Source organism: Staurois parvus, unplaced genomic scaffold (assembly GCF_062004578.1).
Source record: "Staurois parvus isolate SC_StPar_1 unplaced genomic scaffold, SC_StPar_1.0 ptg000080l, whole genome shotgun sequence".
NCBI classification, from domain to species: Eukaryota; Metazoa; Chordata; class Amphibia; order Anura; family Ranidae; genus Staurois; species Staurois parvus.
In genome coordinates, this window is record NW_028317876.1 from 5000837 (window position 1) to 5021817 (window position 20981).

The 20981-nt window shown below is 41.5% G+C and overlaps 1 protein-coding gene across 2 annotated transcripts in view; it reads right to left on the minus strand.

Moving 5' to 3' along the window:
* FAM149A (family with sequence similarity 149 member A) overlaps positions 1–20981 on the minus strand; it is a 120343-nt gene that overhangs the window by 19987 nt on the left and 79375 nt on the right. For both annotated transcript variants that reach the window (XM_089669585.1, XM_089669584.1), the window contains exons 3-9: positions 19446–19578; positions 17226–17368; positions 15468–15602; positions 12042–12221; positions 5840–6027; positions 4009–4163; positions 2414–2508 (exon numbers count right to left, since the gene is read on the minus strand). In XM_089669585.1, coding sequence (XP_089525711.1) covers positions 2414–2508; positions 4009–4163; positions 5840–6027; positions 12042–12221; positions 15468–15602; positions 17226–17368; positions 19446–19578 — 1029 coding nt within the window. The remainder of the gene's footprint in view (positions 1–2413; positions 2509–4008; positions 4164–5839; positions 6028–12041; positions 12222–15467; positions 15603–17225; positions 17369–19445; positions 19579–20981) is intronic.

Here is a 20981-nt window from a genome sequence, read left to right on the forward strand (position 1 = left end):
ATTTGGATACCAGATCGGTGAAGTAGTTTGGGCAGTATTATGAACAGCTTTGTACGTCAATGTTAGCATTTTGAATTTTATCTGTTGGGCAATCGGAAGCCAGTGGAGGTATATGCAGATGGGGGTGGCGGATACAGAGCAGTTTGTAAGGTGGATGAGTCTGGCCGCAGCATTCAAGATAGACTGAAGCAGGATAGCCTGAGGTGAGGTAAGCCGATGAGGAGGGAGTTACAGTAGTCAAGGCGTGAAATAATAAGGGAGTGAATAAGTTGCTTAGTGGTTTCCGGAGTTAGGAACGGACGTATTTTAGAGATGTTGCGGAGGTGAAGTCTACATGAGTTTGTCAGCGATTGGATCTGAGGCTGGAAGGACAGATTGGAGTCATGGATTACACCTAGTACTCTGGCTTCAGGGGTGGGACTGATGGTGGTGTTGTTAATATTAATTAAACTATGTAATGCAATTGAAGATACAAATCTAACAATTAAAAATAATCTGTATAAAGTTATAGTACTTACTGTACTGTACTGGGCTGCCCTTTTTAAACAACATGTTTATAGCTTTTCCAAACCAAACAAAAAGCAAAATACTATACTTTAAAATGTATGGAACATCCAACAATCGGCTAAAGTCTCTTCCTATGGTAGATTAATCACAAGCATACAGGGCACTTATACCCCCTTCCTGCCCAGGCCAATTTCCAGCTTTCAGCGCTGTCACACTTTGAATGACAATTGCGCGGTCATGCAACACTGTACCCATATGAAATTTTTATCATTTTTTTTGTGACAGATAGAGCTTTATTTTGGTGGTATTTAATCAACTCTGGGTTTTTTTTATTTTTTCTTAAACATAAAACCACTGAAAATTTTGAAAAAAAAGTTTTTTCTTAGTTTTTGTTATAAAATGTTGTAAATAAGTGATTTTTCTCCTTCACTGATGTGCGTTAATGAGGCTGCAGTGATGGGCACTGATAGGCTGCACTGATGGACACTGATAGGTGGCACTGATGGGCACTGATGAGGAGGCACTGGTAGGTGGCACTGATGGGCATTGACATGCATCACTGATGGGCACTGAAAGGCAGCACTGATATATGGCACTGATAGGCAGCACTGATTGGCACTGTTAGGTGGCACTGACTGGCACTGGTAGGCGGGACTGATGGGCACTGGTAGGCGGCACTGATTCGCGCTGATAGACGGCACTGACTGGTACTGATAGCTGGCACTGATAGGTGGCACTGATTGGCAGCACTGATAGGCATTGATAGGTGGCACTGACTGGCACTGATGGGTGACACTGAAAGGCAGCTCAGATGGGCACTGATATGTGGCATTGATGTGCACTGGTAGGCACTGATATGTGGCATTGATGTGGCACTGGCACGTGGCATTGATGAGCACTGACACAAGGCACTGATGGACACTGACAGGTGGTACTTCTGGGGCCACACTGATCATCAGTGCGCTGATGATCAGTGTACATGTCCCCTCCGCGGAAAGCCGATTACCAGCTCTCCTCTCCTCTCGAGCTGTCAGCATGACAGCTCGAGAGGAGAGAGGAGAGAAATGCCGATAACCGGCATTTTCTTGTTTACATGTGATCAGCTGTGATTGGACACAGCTTATCACATGACTGAGCCGACATCTTCGGCTCTTTCCGTGGATCGGTGATCTGCTGTGTCATTTTACTATATGGCGGGTGGGAGGTGGTTAAATAGATTGGGGACGTCAACGCTGGTCTGAGACTTGTATCCTTATAAACTATTGTAGACCATACATTATCCTACAATACAGAAGTGTCCAATCAAGTGTTAACAGCATAGCACACGTGAAAGGAGAAGTACAGCCAAAGGTTTTTTTGGCTGTACTTCTCCTGTGGATCATCAGAGTGCCGTTCATTCTGTACTCCTGTGACTCGTTTTCAGCTGACAGCGGGCTGAAGTCCGCTGTTGGCTGAAGTCACTCAGTCAGTCCAGGCTGGGGAAAGATCCCAACTTAAAAGTCGAGACCACCCCAGAGTCTGGAGCGGCACTTGGCACAGCCTCTAAATGAAGCGCTGAGAGCCTGAGCCAGCTACTCCCACCCCCTCCACAGCCCAGTGCTCCAGTGAGTGATGAAGGGTCTAAGCAGATAGTGGCGACTGACAGTCCCATCTTCTGCTCAGAGCAGAGAGGAGAACTCAGCGATCAGCGGTCATGTGATTACGGAGTTTTCCCCCCTAGAGCCCACGGGGAACAGATGCAGCATCGGATCGATGCTTCATCCACCTAGGTAAATATAAATAGGGGGAATTACGCTATTTGGGCGGCACCTGTGACACATTTCATTGCTGATGCAGTAGTATTTTAATACATACATAGGCCAGGTTCACAATGCACTTAATACTGTGTTAAGAATTATATTCTTACTGTGTCTTCTCAGAGAGACCAGAATGTCTGTGTTGCAATGGTTTAGCTTGTATTGTCATTACTCCATTCAGGTCACCACTTAAGTTACGACTGGTCTGAAAAAAATAAAAAATAAAAGTGAAAGGTTAAGCCAGGCTGGATGGTAGATCTGTCTTATAGTGTTCTTCTTTCTAATAATTTTATATGTAAATGTTTTAAAATCGAGATCGATCGATTTATATTGCCAAAAGTATTTGTACAACCCTCCAAATCATCAGATTCAAGTGTTCCAATCACCTCCATGGACACAGGTGTATAAAATCAAGCACCTAGGCATGCAGACTGCTCCTACAAACATTTGTGAAAGAATGGGTCGCTCTCAGGAGCTCAGTGAATTCAAGTGTTATAGGTTGCCACCTGTGCAATAAGCCCATCCGTGAAATTTCCTTGCTACTAAATATTCCACGGACAACTGTTAGTGATATTATAACAAAGTGGAAGCAACTGGGAACAACAGCAACTAAGACAGGAAGTGGTAGGCCATGTAAAATGCAAAGCATTGGATGCAGTGGGTTGAGTTCATGTGTAATCTTCAAATGGGTGTCAGAGTTCATGAAAATATTTGATAAGAGCATGACATAGATAGGATCAATGGGCTCATGACCAGGGATGTAACTTGATCACTGGGCCCCATAGCAAAATCTTGATGGGGCCCCCTTTCTGTATAGCATCTACCAGTATCAGTTGTGACAATGCTACCACTGATCTCAAAATAAATTATGTCAGCAAAGAGGGATCTGTGACTAGCAACAATTGTTCCTAAATCACCTGTGCTTTTGACACCCACTTTTCTGGACTGAAATGCCATAGGGAGTATAGGGTCTGCATCAACAACACCCTCTATAGTCCTTAACAATGAGTTCTGTGATCTTCACATGCACATAGATATTCTGTTTAATTTGCCTAAACAGTCTTCTTAAAATGAGAAGTATGGGATTTAAAAAACCAAACTTCTATACTCACCTCCCTGCAGCAGTAATGGTCTGATGCTTCAGTTGTTACCAACTGGCTCTAAACCCAAAAACTGAGTGATCACATGACTGTCAGTAACTGCTCTCCGCTCTACCCCTCCTGCAGCACTCAGTGGAACTCCAGGCTGGGTAGGGGGAGGGAGAGTCTGGCTCAAGCTTTCAGAAGCGTGCTGATAGGCTGAGCCAGCTGCCGGTCAAGCATCTGGGTGGACTCCAACATTATTGTTGGAATCCTTCCAGAGTCTGGACCAGCTCTGCGAAGTCAGCTTACAGTGGTCTTTAGCCCGCTATCGGCTAATTCTGGGTCACAGGAGAGCGTAAGCAAGTGCACTCCTGTGACTCACATGAGAAGTATGACCAAACAGGCTTTAGCCATACTTCTCTTTCAAGGGTCCCCTTGCCACCCCCAGGGCTTGGTAATGGTTATGCCATCATGCTCATAACTCAACTCAGGCATTTGTGCATACCCAACACTGTATGCATTGGAAGAGGGATTTATAAATACCAAGTAAATCTGTACATTTCTGATAAAAATCATTTCAGCTGTCAATACCGAAAGGACAGAGGGACTGTTACAGCTCTTACCTGTGGTGTAAAGACATAAGTGCCAAAGGACATACTCCGTGCATCTGAACCCCGGGATGGGGGAACTCCAGTTGTTGCTGATGTTATCCGTGGAATTGGGAGCTGAAGATACTTATTCGCTGCATTCTGAAAATTTTCTAATTGTTTTAGGTCATCTGCAATGAAAACATGGTTAGCAACTATTAACAGTTGTAGGACATGAGCATCTGTTGGCATGCAGAGATAATTTCAGGGGTTGCTTTACCTCAAGTTAAAAAAAAGAGTTATAAGTCAAAGTTTAAAAAGCTGCTTTAGGCATAAAGTGGCTGCTGATAACATTCACAATAGGGGGTTATTCATTAAAACTGGAGAAACCAAATGAGAAGTAGATTTTGTGTTTAAATTTTCCATAAAATGCAGACAAGATTCCTCCATGCTCAATCTTGTGTATCAGCTTTCCATTAACAAAAAGGTTCAGCTCAATGTAGGGGTTTTTACGTATGCAGGTTCCAAAGGGATGGCACATCTGGACATTACCAGTGCTATTTTATTTTCTTGGAAACATCAGCAGTCAGATTACCCAGAAAAGTGTCTGTGGCTCACCAAACATCATGTCACCTGAACAGATAATGGCCATCCTATGTCTATGGCTGCCATTAGCAGTTAGCCTATAACTGCAGCTGCCTATGTCTCTAAATTTACTGATCAATTTGATGCAAGGCTTTCACTGGCCTCCTCTATTTATGAATTCTCTTCATCATATGTCAGGTTTAAATTGGTTTGCAATATATGTAATTTTATCAAGCAGTCAATAAGCATTTACTGACATATGTCACTGAAATCACAGTGGAGCGATGTAAAGTTCATAGCAGAAGAAAAAAAAGTCATTCTGCTCAGTTTCTTAGCAGCTTTAGGTCACCCTGATCACATTCTCTGTGTTTACAATAGAGATTGGAAGTTTAAAAGGCTGTCAGTCGCTGCTGTAGGAGGGCGCAGGGTGAGCTAAAGCTGCTGGAATTTACTTCAATGCTTTGCTGTGAAGTTTGAGAATGAACTACTAAACAGTGCTAGCAGCTACTGAGGTCAGTGCTGGCTTGTTTTCAACCTCTATTATTGTTATACAGGATTTATATAGTACCAACAGTTTACTCAGTGCTTTACAATATAAAGAGACAGTACTGTTACAATACAATAAGGTTAAGAGGGCCCTGAATGTGAGAGCTTACAATCTAATAGGGAGGGGCAAGTGGTACAAAAAGTAAAAACTGTGTGGGGATGAGTTGCTGAAGAAAGAAAAGTTCAGTTGTTAGGCAGAGACAGGATAGGCTTCCCTGAAGAGATTTTTCAGAGATTGCATAAAAGGTAGACACAATAGAATTCAGCCAGACAAATGGGGTTAGGGAGTTCCAGAGGGTGGGAGAAGCTTTGAAGATATCCTGGATGTAGGCACGGGAGGAAAAAAACAAGGGGGCTAGAGAGTAGGAGGTTTGGGAGGTGCGGACAGGATGGTATGTCTGATATTTTGGGATGACGTTAGTGATGTAGCTCGGTTGATGCAAGTGGCTCTGTATGTTCTTGTTAGTATTTTGTATTTGATCCATTTGAATACTGGAAGCCAGTGGATGACACTGAAGCAACAGTAAGGCAGATAAGTCTGACAGCAGCGTTACTGACATACTTGGGTTGGGGAGTATAGCTTGCGTGAAATAAGCCAATAGGGAGGGATATATAATATCAAGCATTTACTACTTTTACAAAACGAGAATTTACTGCTTGTTAAGAATATATAAATACTTGAATGTTACAGGTTTACTTTAAGGAATACCGTGACCTATATGATTATTTTCATTACCTGTGCCAAATTCCCATGATTTAATAATGAGCTCTTTTAACGATTCCACAACCTTTTTCCAGACATCATCAAAAGCTTCTGCAGCTACACTGTCTTTGATACAATCATTGGGAGAGACAGGAGGAATGCCACGCCTAGACCTCTTCTGGTGCATGTGAGCTTTTTTCTGATCCAGACTCTCATCATCACTAATAATAAAGAAGATTTAATTTTATCACAAAAATCAAAGAAAATAATTACAAACCAGATACATGCTGAAAAAAGAAAGTTCACAACAAATTGAATTTACAATTATTCTATAATGTGTACTGTGAGTATATTGTAGATTCACACTATGAGCTGAGAAAATGCATACAGTATTGTACATTTTCAACATGTCGTGGCATGCATTTTCATAAGTTTTAGTTTTTTTTTTCTTAGCTTGTCATGTGCACTTTCTGCAAGCATCTTCTATGTTCTTGGCAATGCCATACTGATCTAAAGCCTTCAATAACTTCTGAACCACTGATACAAAATAAGTATGCAGCCGTTAATTTACTGGCTGATTGCTTGCACAAAGTTGGTGGCTCAGAAAATGCTGAAGCCAAAGTAATCAGCATTTTCAGGAGTCTGGTTATGGCAGCCTTTATACCTCAATACATGAGAAAAGGAATTCTTTAAAATGTGTGTTGTTGTACATAACAACCAGTCAGATTTCACATTTTTTAAAATTCCCTGAAAAAATTAAATTAGACTGATTTTTATCATAATAGCTGTAATTGCAGCTAATATAAATATGCATAAAGTTGAACTAATGGCCATCACTATCAGCCTAATTAGTGGAGTAAATTTTTAGTATGCACAGTTTTATTAGATGTTGTAACATTACCTTGAAATTTGTTATAGGACTATCAGATTTTTATTTGCTTACTGTTCTGAATTAGATCATTGTTTTTTTATATACTGAACTGTAAATGCTAGTGATCATCTATATATTAGAGCATATGAATACAACTGAGTGCAGTTTGAACTTTATTTTCCTGTCTTAAAGTGGCGTTCCACCCAAAAGGGGAAGTTCCACTTTAATGCATTGTCCCCTGCTCCCTGTTAAGGATTGGCACCTTTGGGGAGCGGGTACCTGAATTTGACAGGTCACAACAATAAAGCAAAAGCAGGCCACCAAAAATGACACGAATTACTGATGTCATTAGCATATCTCCGACTCACTTGTATAAGTGTGGATACATAAACCCAAAAAAACAGCATACTAAGCAATATGATAGTGTGACAAGGACACACCTATCTGAAAAAGAAGGTTTCTAAAAGATCCACGCGGAGTAATATGAATTCAAAGGAATTTTAACAATAATATTTAACAATATTATTGTTAAAATTCCTTTGAATTCATATTACTCCGCGTGGATCTTTTAGAAACCTTCTTTTTCAGATAGGTGTGTCCTTGTCACACTATCATATTGCTTAGTAACCTGAATTTGACAGGTACCCGCTCCCACTTCCGCTGCGATCACCTAAGGCGATCAGAAGCGGAAGTTGTCCTCCCCGTAGTCTTCTGGTACATGTGACAGGTCCCAGAAGACTACGCGGCCATTCACAAAGCCAATGCTTCTCGCACATGCACAGTGGGCACCTGGCTGTGAAGCCACAAGCTGTCACAACTGGGTGCCCACAATGAAGATGCCGGTGCCAGGGAGAGAAGATGGCTGGTGAAACCAGCGGTGGTGAGGACACCACTGGACCAAGGGACAGGTTTTGTAGCTGCTGACTTTTATTTTTTTTTAAATCAGCTAGAACTCCGCTTTAATTAATTGAGATTGGGTTTTTACTGCTTAAAGAAACATGTACTGCCATTGCTAACCTGTCATTATAAATATACTAGCTTTCCGGCTGCCATGAGGATCCACTGGCTTGAACAAGCTGAAGTTAGATGCTGACTGGTTACAATGCACAGCTGCACCAGATTCTGTGTGTACCAGTTTTAGTAAAGATCCCCCAAAGTCTGGCTGTTTTCAGTTTTGGTGCCTTATCTAAATAAATGTAACACTTATCTGTTCTGTGCAGTGTTTTTTTTCTACAGAGTAGATCCAATCCTCCTCTTTTAGGGAGGATCCTTGCCCTTCCCTCCTGCTGAGTGCCCCCATAGAAAGCAAGTTGCTTGCTATGGGGGCACCCGAGCAGGCTCGCTTGTGAGCCGCTGCTGTGTGTGTCAATTTACAGGTGCGGCGTGGCCCCGCCCCAGCTCTCTTCTCGTTGGTTTACTGGCTGTGATTGACATTAGCGAGAGCCAATGGCTCCTTCTGCTGTCTCAGCCAATAAGGAAGAAGTTCCTCAGGGAGCCGCTGTTCTCGTGCACATCACTGGATCAAGAGGATGCTCAGGTAAGTATTCGGGGGTTGGGGGGCTGTTGCACACAGAAGGTTTTTTACCTTCTTGCAAAGAAAACATAAAGGTAAAGAACCTTGAGTCCTTAAAACCACTTTAAGGTATCCCTTGTGATCAATTAGTAAAGATATTAGGATTCTCTTTGAAGCTCAGCAACCTTAGAAATATTTAAATGTGGAAAACTTCGTGCTTAGGTGAAAAAAAATCGAGAAAAGCAGCCAGCACAAAGGATATGATACCAACCCCAATCAAATAATATAACTATATGTGCAGCACTAAAGTATCACACAGTAAATAAATTAAGACTGTAGTGAACAGATGCAAATAAATTACATATAAAACATCTAATTAAAAAAATTGTGAATATTGTAGGAATAGTCCCACACTTAGAAATTGTCCATCACAAATGTCCACATTCAGTTTCTTTCCAATCCACCCTCAACACAACAGGGATCCCAGTGGGTTTGCCAAAGATGTGGAGATAGGAGACATCATCTTTGTTCAAGCCGTATCTAGGTTTAGCATCTTCTTCGTTAAGTTAGGTGCTGGATTAGAGAAGTTTGGTTGAAGATCTGACGTGGAGGCTCCTATTTGCCAACTGTGTATTTATTGTTTTTGTCACTTGGACATTGGTGATGAACAATTTTTAAGTATGGTGCTATTCCTATGATATTCACTATTTCTTGAATGAGATGTTTTGTTTAGAATTTATCTGTATCTGTTCAATACAGTCTTTATTTACTGAATGATACTTTTGTGCGGCACATTTAGTTATATTTTAAATATACACTGCCTGTGACCTATAGCAGATATCCTTGGTCAATACTCTATCTTTATTAACAGCAGGGGGTACAACATCCTAGAAAAACAGAATAACTCTTGGAGGTATACCATCAAAGGTAAATACAATGCATTTCTAGTACATTCATATTTAGAGTTAACATTGCAGCATATACTTAAAAGCTATTTTTATGTGACAATCACATTTTTAAACTCATTTTTGTTTGTTAATATATTTAAAGCTGAACTCAAAGCAAACATAAAAGGCACCGCTTATTGCAGCTCTACTTTCAATAGTGGATCATTAAATGTATTTTTAAAATGCAAGCATTAAGTTCCTGAATTTGACCTGGTATTAACCACCTGTAGTCCCTGTACAGCAAGGCTGGAGTGCGAGAAGAAGAAGCAGCACAATGATCCAATCAGTTTATGTGCTGACAAAATATATGATGATAGGAAGAAAAGAGTGACAGAGAACTGAGTTCATCACTGGGCCACTTTTCTCCTTTCACTGTCCAGTAACAGGTTTGGTTCCAGGATGATCTAGGCCAGTGGTCGGCAAGCCGCGGCTCGCGAGCCACATGCGGCTCTTTACCCACTCTAATGCGGCTCTTCTGTGTGCCGGGCGCCTGCTCCCCTCCCTCCTCTCGGTCGGCCGCTCCCCTGCCTCCTCTCGGTTGGCAGCCCCAAAAGTCCGCGCGGACCTTTTAATCCGGCCCGCGGATGTGGCTGTCAGGATGTGTGTAGGCGGGGCAGCGTGCCGAACGTGAGGGGAGGGGAGCTAGGCTCCTCTCACAGTCCGCCCTGAAGACCCGAACGGCGCGGGAAGACAGCGAGAGGAACGCAAAAGGTAAGTGAATTGACACGGGGGACTTGGCTTACTAGAAGGGGGGGGGGGGATAGTACTGTGGGGGATGAAATACTATATGAGGGATGAATTACTTTATGAGGGATGAATTACTGTATGGGGGGATGAAATACTATATGAGGGATGAAATACTATATGAGGGATGAATTACTATATGAGGGATGAAATACTATATGGGGGATGAATTACTATATGGGGGGATGAAATACTATATGAGGGATGAATTACTTTATGAGGGATGAATTACTTTATGAGGGATGAATTACTATATGGGGGATGAAATACTATATGGGGGGATGAAATACTATATGGGGGGATGAAATACTATATGAGGGATGAATTACTATATGAGGGATGAATTACTATATGGGGGATGAATTACTATATGGGGGATGAATTACTATATGAGGGATGAATTACTATATGAGGGATGAAATACTATATGAGGGATGAATTACTATATGGGGGGATGAAATACTATATGAGGGATGAAATACTATATGAGGGATGAATTACTATATGAGGGATGAAATACTATATGGGGGGATGAAATACTATATGAGGGATGAAATACTATATGAGGGATGAATTACTATATGAGGGATGAAATACTATATGAGGGATGAAATACTATATGAGGGATGAAATACTATATGAGGGATGAATTACTATATGGGGGATGAAATACTATGAGGGATGAAATACTATATGAGGGATGAAATACTATACGGGGGATGAAATACTATACGAGGGATGAAATACTATACGGGGGATGAATTGCTATGGGGGATGAATTACTATATAGGGGATGAATTACTATGGGGGATGAATTACTATATGGGGGATGAATTACTATGGGGGATGAATTACTATATGGGGGATGAATTACTATATGGAGGATGAATTACTATATGGGGGATGAATTACTATGGGGGATGAATTACTATGGGGGATGAATTACGATGGGGGATGAATTACTATATGGGGGATGAATTACTATGGGGGATGAATTACACTATGGGGGATGAATTACTATATGGGGGATGAATTACTATGGGGGATGAATTACTATATGGGAGATGTATTTTCAGTTTTAAAAATGTGGCTCTCAAAATAAATTTCAATCATGGTTTTGGCGAGATTTGGCTCAGTTGAAAAAAAAGGTTGCCCACCACTGATCTAGGCTTAGATGAGGAGGGGTTGGATGATGCTGGTCATACTGAGTATATGTAGTGGTAGAAATAAGGTACTGCAGAGGAAGAAATCTCTAGATTGAAGAAACTTTTGCAGCAAAATCAGATTTTGTTATTTTATCCTTAATGGTCTTTCCATTTTATCTTATTTTTGGCTTGGGTTCTGTTTTAACATACAGATTTGTGGATTAGCCACTAGAGGAAGCTCTGCATTAAACTCATCCTTATTGACCCTTCCTACTTAGCAACTGTTAAAACAGTGGTTGTCAACATACAAGGAGTGGGGGACCTCAACTGTGGCCCCTGACAGCTCCAAAGGGCCGCACATAACATACAGTATCCAAGTGTTGCAGAGACTTCAGACATACTACAGATGATTAGAAATGGCAGACAAGAAACCTGGGTGCTTGGAGAGTGAACAGACACTACAGGAGATTGTCAAAGAGGGAACATGCTACATGAAACTGCTAGAGATCACAGTCATTAAAGCCTCTTTACAAATGATTTCTTCTACTGACTGCTGTGTTCTGCAGAGGGCCGTACAGCAAGTAATGGGCCACATGTGGCCATTGGGCTGCACATTGGGCACCAGGGTAGATATCAGCCCCACATGAAATTCATAGTTTTCTATGATTTGGCCAACTAATAGAATTAAATTGTGAGCATAATTGTTGAATAGCACTGTAAAGCAGGAAAACAACTTGTATATATGTAATGAGCGGATATGCATGTGCATTTGCTCAATACATACACTCTTACTATGCTATTATCTAAAAAAGAATGATATTTTTACAATATTTACAGTAATTTCATCTCTTTTGAAGAATATTATTATAGATGGCTATAAACAAAGCTTGCTAGTCATGATTTATGAGTCACAATTACTCGTATATGTAAAGTCAGGTAAACAGCTATACCACAATTTTAATGATTCTATTTGTAAAGCTTACACTACTACTATACAAAGAAATGTTGTATTTACTGTTCTCTGCTGTCATAGGCAAGGTATTCTTCAACAGTGCCATCTGCATCATAGATCTCTTCCTCCAGAAATGAGTACGTTGATGACATAAAGTCCAGAGAACCTGAGCTGGATATGGACTCTTCAGTTCTTTGTAATGGAGACGCAGAAGGGACCAGCCTCGACCCAGACACACACAGTCTAAAGAAAAAAGCAAAAAACAGCAGGTATAAAGGAAATTGTTAGCTAATGTCACATGCTTTCTACAGCACTTTTTACTGGTAGTCAGTGATTGTGCATGCTGCTGGATAAAAGCTGTAGCTCAAACTGCAATGTAATGTGCAGCGAGAGAACCACATTCTCCAGGAGGAACTTTATATGAAACCTGAAAAACTGATATTCCAGCATCGGAAATAAAAGGGTGAGTGTCTAAAAGTGATATTTCTATAACAAGTCAAAGCATAAGTTTAGTAAAATTTAAAAAAGTTATATAATAAAAAATACTACCAGGGACTGTTCAATGAATAAAAAGCGTGCCTTGTGCTGGTGGCTGCCAAGTTCGTTGAAATCTTTATTCTCCCTTTTACAGCAAAAACCCATTGTGCTCCAAAAGTCTATCTTCCATACTTACAGGGCTGGTGCTTCCACTAAGCAAACTAGGCAGCTGCCTAGGGCACACTGCCACCTAGAGGCGCCTGGGCACAGCACAGGCCGGCACTCTCTGTGTGAGATGCTGCCATGTTATGAATGATCCTCCAGCTGAGGGGAAGGACAGCATAGAGGAGGAGAGTACAGAGAAGGACAGAGAAAGATGCCCAGTGTCTGGGGCCAGTGTAGCAGCTGAGCTGCCACTCCTTCCAGTGTTCCTCTCAGACTCAGTCCCTTACTGCAAGCTGGCTGGCAGCTGCTGATCACTGTGGAGTATGAGTGTGACCAGGCTGGCCGGCCGACCATCACATGTGCAATGTGCCAGAGAGTAATGACATCATCACGATCCTAATGCCTGCTCTTCTAGTGCCTGCTGGGCCTGCTCATCTGTGTCAGTATTGTTGGTGGTGTGTTGTGTCGGATCTGTCACTGTGTGGGATCACTCAGTTCAGTGTTCTCTGTGTGTGGGCTGGACTGCCTGCTGTCACAGCATTTTATCTCCCCCATTGCCTGGGGAATTCCTGTCTGGGATCTGTCAGTGTGGATCCATCAGCCTCCGTTCACTGCAACTGTCACCCTGCCACTGCCAGCCACAGATGCAGTCCATCCATCCATGACATGATTTTGTCTTTAATATTGGTGCTGATGGCATCTCATGGCACTCATGTTTGCAAATTAAAAGAAATTTAACAGTTTCATGTTTTGTTGATTTAATATTTTTGACTGTTCTTAACTTTTTTTTGGGGGGGGGGGGTATTTTTTACATAAAAAAATACAAACAATTTTACAATAGGTGGTCACAATATCATCACTCAGGACTTTAAAACAAGATCTGGTACACAGCAATGAAGCGACACCTGCTATACAATTCAGTTGTCAGGCACCGACCAGCACCTGGCATCGAAACAAACATTGAAATCAAACATTTAAAGGGTTACTAAACCCACAACAGTAAAATCAGTCTGTATATGCAGTAAAGCATTTTTATTATATTCAATGTGAAACCTAAGGGGTTAATCCTTTGCACTGTGTAAAAAAGCCATTTGAGCCTGTTTTCTCTGCTCCTCCTCTTGTTCAAATGTCCACGTCTTATCGCCTGATAAGACAGACTGAACCCGTAGCCACATGTACATGCTCAGTTAGTGTGTGTTGCTAGAGAAGTTTTGTTTTGTTTTTTTCCTTGGGAGAGTGCATGTGATCCGCACAGGGTCAATCAGCACTGTCCAGACAGAGGTCAGGGGTTTTGCATCCTCCTAGAGCAGAAAGAAAACTCCTCCTACAAGCTTTAACCAGTGCTCTGCTGAAGTAACAAGACTGCTATATACTGCTGATGAGAAAAGGTATTTAGCAGTTTATATTTACTAAAATAAATGCATTTCCATGTTCTGTGTACTGTGGGAGACCAGATATAGTGAATGCAGTCCTGGGTTTAGTAACACTTTAACACTGACTGGGGTGCTTTCAAAGATCAGCTTTTATTTATTTATGTAAAACCTTTATTCCAAAAAGGAAAAAAAACGGTTTACTGTAACTGATTATAAATTATTAGCTGGAGTTTGGCTTCAACATGTCATTGCATTTTAAATTAGCTAGTTCATCTAAAGCAAGGTATACATGCACAGTTTTGTTTCCTTCAACCAATTGGTTGAATGAAAAAAAACGGCAGACCCCTGCATCCACACAAGCGATATAGATGCAGGGATGTTCTGTGCTATTGTATTCTGACAGTGGGGACTCCCCCCCACCCAGTCAGAAAACACAGATCAGCGCTGCAGAACAGACAACTGATTGCTCCCAATTAGGAAAGGGGCTTGCACCCCTTTTGATAATTAAGAACAGCATCTGCTTTAGTTTTTATGTTCAAAAGTATGGCGCAAATACTATGCTTGCACCACTCTTTGTTAGTCCCTCTGTCTCTAAACCACTATTGGCAATGCTTTAAGGCTCCATGCACACTGGGCGTTTTAAGAACGCTGGTAACATTAGCTGTGTAAAGTGTTTTAGCGTTTTTTGTATAAGCAATTAGCTGCATTTTTTAGCTAAGTTTTTCGCGTTTGTGTTTTTTAGAGTTTTATTTCACCCCAAAAAAATTATTTTTTTGGTCAAAAAATGTCCAAAAACGCTAGTTTGCTGCGATTTACCGCATTTTACTAGAAACCCACTAGTTCTGTTTTTTTTTCTAGCCAAAAAAGGCCCCTGCCAAAAAACATTGATTACAGTCTATGTGTACATGGACACATAGGAAAACATGCTGGGGGGTTTACTGCCTGTAGAAAAAAACGTCAAAAGCCAAAAACAGCAGCTGTAAAAACATCCAGTGTGTATGAGGACTCAATAGTAATATGTGTAAAAGGCCTTGGGACTGATAATAGAAGATGCTAAGATATGGCATTATTTCTGTTCAAGTAATATGTCAGACTCCACACTTGAAAGGATGATCAATGCTAACGTTCTACCGGGATTGCCTAATGCTCCATGCAAAATGGGATTGAAAGAAAATGCCAGTTCCCTTGGCAGAAAAATGCTGATATAGAGCATTTTTGTACACAGTTTTGGTGCGTTTAGAAGAGTTTCCTCTCAGAAAGCTCCAATCAAAAACGTAAACCAGAAGGTTTTTTTTTCCTGCCTCTAAATGTTGAGCTTAAAATATGACTCTAATCATTCTAATATGCATGGACACATAGGATAACATTGGGCTGCTTCTACAGGCAAAACACAAAACTCCTGTAGAAGCAGCGATTTGTAAGCCAGTGTGCATACAGCCTAACAATATTTGATTATGACAATAAATCATCTTACTGCCTCAAGGATCCAATGTCTTCAATGGTACTTAGGCAACCAGTACTCGAACCTGTTGTGGAGGGTTTTGAAGTTTTACTCTGAATGTGCTGGAAGCCTTCATCCTTAGGAAAAATGAGTTGTTTTCCTAATATCCTTAAAAACAAATGAAGGGAAATAAAATTAGGTTTATTACACTAAATACAGAATTATCCATTAAAATTAAATTGCAAAGTACAGCAAACCTTACCAACCAATCACCAATGTGACTACATTGAACAAGTATATTTGGTTGCTATTGGTTGCTTTACTTGAATAGACCCAATAATCTGTAATTCACAACAGAGCTGTATCGAAAATAATCAATTCTTCCAAATGCTGAGTTCTTAAATCTGTGAAACTGCACATCTAGAAGGAGTTAGGCTTTTTAGGCCTCATGCACAATTCAGCTGTCAAATGCCTGTTTTACAGGCATTTGATGTTTTTTTTTTCTGTCCCTAAATGTCGCTTCATGATAACCTATGCATCCATGAACACATAGGATTTAGAGGAGGTTAAAGGCAGGAGCGTTTAGGGGCAGAAAACTGAACACACCAAAATTGTATTCAGGAGAGAAACGTTTGGGTAGAACATGCCGAAATGCTTTTGAACATTGGCTTTAGGCATGTTTTTTAATGCTGCTTTTCTCCTTTCAGGAGAAAAGCGTTCAGAAGAGCTTAGTGTTCATGAGGCCTAAGAGTTGGACTATATTTCAAGAATATTTTGTTCAAACTAACTAAAATAAACTAAATCAAAATCAATATTAAATTGATATTAAAGGCATTTTTTAAATAACAAACATGTTATACTTACCTGCTCTGTGCAGTGGTTTTGCACAGAGCAGCCCCAATCCTCCTCTTCTCGTGGCCCCTGGCCTCTCCCTTCTGCCAAGTGCCCCCAGAGCAAGCAGCTTGCTATGAGGGCACCCAAGCAAGCTCACTCTGGAGCCGCTGCTCTGTGTCCATTCACACACAGAGTTGCAGCTCAGCCCTGCCCCCTCCATCTCCTCATTGACTCACTGGCTATGATTGACAATGGCTTTCGCTGCTGTCTCAGCCAATGTGGAGGGAGAGACCCAGGGCTCTCGTGCACATCACTGGATCGCGATGGGGCTCAGTAAGTATTACGGAGGCTGGGGGCACTGCTGCACACTGTTTTTCACCGTCAAGCACAGAATGCATGAAGCTAAAGAAAACATTAAGCTTTTACAACTACTTTAAGTATTTTATATAATTTGACTTGGTAGAGGATCAAGCCCATAAAATAATATATTGCTCATCAGCCAGTCACTTCTCATCTCTTCAAAAACTACTGTCACTACAAAAACACACAGATCAAAATGATGGGTCCTTTCACATGGGCAGACCCATTTAGCAGATCTACTTGCTCAGCGGGGGAATTCTCTGCTGACCACCGCTGAGGGATGACAGGTCTGTGATCGCTCCGCTGCTGCAGAGCGGACACAGAGCAGGTCGCTCTCCTCAATGGGTGGTCGGATGAAAATGGGCTGCCTATCTGTTCCCATCGGACCCTATCTGACGGACGGAAGGGGAATTATATCCCCATCCGCCCCTTTTTTGCGGGTCGGATGTTGGTGGGTGTAATTGGACACGTCTGTTTACACCCACCACTCCATAGAGGAGGAAGGGGGTTCTGATCGGGTCCACCTGAAAAATGGGCAGGCGGACCAAATCGGAAAGAGGCCTAAAGCTCACAAAAAAAACTTTATATCTTTATTACCTGAGATGAGGTGATCTTTCAGTCCAGTCTTTGCACTCCACTTGTAGATTCTTGTTCTGTGAAGAGATAGTGCCCTCAAAAAGCATCTCATCGACATCCCAGAACAACTGGTGGACCCTCTGTGCATTAGCTTTATCGAACTCCTAGCAAAGAACATGCACAATGAAACATTTTTGTTGCAGCAGTCAAACATGTGAAAGGCATTTTGCTCATTTTCAGCTTACATTGACTTTCTCAATAAATGTCATAAAGATAAAAACTAAACTGCAGAAATAATTTGAAGCTATGTTGTTGCCATTGACAGAAACATTGTATCTTGTGTGACTGCATAATAATCATCTATTCGAACCTAAGAAGCAAAGTTTCTATCCACAAAAGCAGAATGGCCTGAGTAGTTGCATGGGTGTGGACTTTTCTTAGTTGCCTCTACAAACTGAGTGCTTGCAGAGACTCCACTTTGTTTTTCCCACCATTCAATTTAATACCTTATTAGGCTTGCCAATAGCTAGGATATTAAGTGACACCAAGATAACAAAGGATTATATTTAACAATAAGAATTCCTGGGCATGTGCCGCCCTAGTGCAACAGAATAAAAGACAGGCAGCACAACAATGATATATGTCTATTAACAATTTGTATTTTATTGCTGCCTAACAACCTGTAGACCAGTGTTTATCAAACTTTTTTCCATTGTGGCACCCTTTAAAAGTATACAGAATCTTAAGGCACCCCAGTATAAAAGTATTAAAAAAAAGTGAATGTTACTTATCAATGGGAAACCTGAGACTGGGACAATGCACACAATCACCTTCATGAAATTGAAGTGGTTGTAAAGGCAGCAGGGTTTTTTGTTTATCGTACTGTATTCTACGCAGTAAGGTAAAAAAAAACCTTCTGTGTTCAGCTTTCCCTGCAGCTTCCCCCCCAAATACATACCTGAGCCCGATCTTGATCCAGCAATGTGCACGAGAGCCAAGGCTTGGACATTGGTCCAAGCTAGACTAATGTAATTACTATATCTGGAGTTCAACAGGCAACAGAATCACAATGGTTAATGAGAAAATCAACTTTCTCTGATCCGCTCTCAAACGTCTATCCTTGTGCTTTTCGGCTAGGTTCACATCTATGCAGATTGCGGTTAATGCATTTCCTGAGTGCATTTATTTTTCACACACCCCGCCCTCTTGGGGCATGCTGGATCGATGACGTCACAAGGGGCTCTTTTTTTTTTCTTTTTATTAACTTTTTACACTTTTTTGGTGAATGAGTAGGGGTACTATGTACCCTATACTCATTCACATAGGATCTGGGGCCCCCTTGTTAAAGGGGGCTTCCTGATTCTGATAAGTCGCTCTCTGCAGACCCCCACAACCACTTGTGGGGAAGAAGCCTTTGTCCTCATCAACATGGGGACAAGCTGCTTTGGCGGGAGTCCCAAAGCACCCCCCCATGTTGAGGTCATGTGGCCTGGTATGGTTGGGGGGTGTGCTCACTCGTGCCCCCTCCCTTTCCTGACCTATTGGGCTGAATGCTCAAATAAGGTTTTTTTTTTAAATTTGGTGTGTGCTTCCCCTTAAAATCTATACCAGACCCTATGGACCTGGTATGGATTTGACGGACCCGACACTGTTTTTTTCCTGATTTTTTTAACTGTCAGAAATAGATTTGTTTATACTCATCTGTCAGAGGGGAACATCTGATCATTCATTGGTTGTCAAGGACGCAGCGGCTGCCCACTCCTTAACAACCATGTTGTTTACTGCTTGTTAAGGAAGCCGGTGGCCACCCAATCCTTGACAACCAGCTTAAAGTCACACAAAACACAACACACAAAATGCATAAAAAAACCACATCAAAAATGCAATGCTGACCCTGACCCCTTCAAAAATCTGCATCGGCTCAAAACACACAAATGTGAACTAGATCTATAGGAAATCATGTTAATTGGACTGTAGAGTGTTTCTGCAAATTGAGAAACGCACTGAAATCCATGTGAACCTGGAGTTAATGTCCTGATCTTGGAACACTTCCACTTAGAATACCAGATTCAAATAAATTAAACTGATGTTCTCTGTCTGGCAAGGTTTATCTGTACAGCACATTTCCTCCTAACATAAAGATAACCTGAGAATCAGCCATGTAATGTACAGTCTGTAAATGCATTAATGAATGGCTCCACAATTGAATGCAGACTCCAGGAAAATGAAGAAGAAACCTACCTCGTCTGTCCAGGAATAGACTGAGCTCCTCTCAGTGGACAGTCCAGTAGTGTAGCTCTGTATTCCTGACCATGAATTATTTAACTCTGTTGGGGTAGTTTGTCCACTGGATGGAAGAGAGTAAATCGATTCACTGAGGAGAGACATAAAAGAATTAGACTTTATTTATTAACATAGGAATCATTAACAATGTCAAAAGCAATACGCAGAAATAAAGGGCAACACTGAAGCACAAAAAGGGTATTGACATTTCCTAAATGTAGTGGTGGGCCGTCAGGGCCAGCAAGGCCTTCCCTGCTGGCCTAAACTATCAGAATCACTGACTTATGTTTTAATATATTTTTTCATTTATGTTTTATTCCCAATACAGTCTATTCTCTTCATTTCATAGCTTTTCTCTTGGTAGTGTATGTTTATGTTAGAGTTTTTATCCAATGATATTTCAGCCATGATAGCCGTCATGTGCTGTCAGGGTCAGAATCAACAATGCAGACGCTTGTAGCTTACAGTAAATGACAATGAAACTGTAGCTTTAACCCAGTGGTCTCCAAAATGCGGTCCAGGTGCCAGATGCAGCCCTTTGCCTCTCTTTATCTGGTCCTTGGGCACTACTTCAAATTCCACTGACACCAACAATGGGGCATAATTCCTGTCACTGACACCAATAATGGGGCACTATCCCTCCCCACAGTCACCTACAAAAGGACATAATTCCTTCCACTGACACCAAGGATGGGGCTCTATTCCTCCCACTGATACCGATCATGGGGCATTATTCCTTCCACCGATACCAATGATGGGGCACTATTCCTTTCACTGACACTAATAACGGGGCTCTATTCCTGCCACTGATACCAACGATGGGGCACTATTCCTCCAACTGACACTAATGACAGGGCTCTATTCCTCCCACTGATACCAATGATGGGGCACTATTCCTCCAACTGACACTAATGACGGGGCTCTATTCCTCCCACTGATACCAATGATGGAGCACTATTCCTCCAACTGACACTAATGACGGGGCTCTATTCCTCCCACTGATACCAATGATGGGACACTTCCTCCCACACTGACACCAAAGATAGGGCATTGTATACTCTCACTATTCGCCAGGCCAATTTCTACTCCCACTGACCATTCTCACAGCCCCCCTAAAGTCTTAAGAACAGTAAACTGGCCCTTTTGTTTATAAACTTTGAAGACCCCTGCTTTAACCAATCAAATTTTGAGTTTGCTGCCATCTAGCAGGTGTACAATGCTGAATTTTTAAGGTTACAGGCAGAAATTGCTGGATTAATTCAGGTAGGACATCACTAAAGGCCTAGGTGTGAAATGCATGGCCTGCCACTACTTGATTATGAGGTCAGCACAGCACAAATCTCAGTTTGTCAACTTATTGCAATATATATATATATATATAGCCATAAACTGGAAAGACTGGGAAACTCAAAGCAACACATACAAGTTGGAAGATTTTTTGTATAAGGAAAAATCCCATGAAGGGTTGGTAATCAGGGTCGGGACAGAAATATC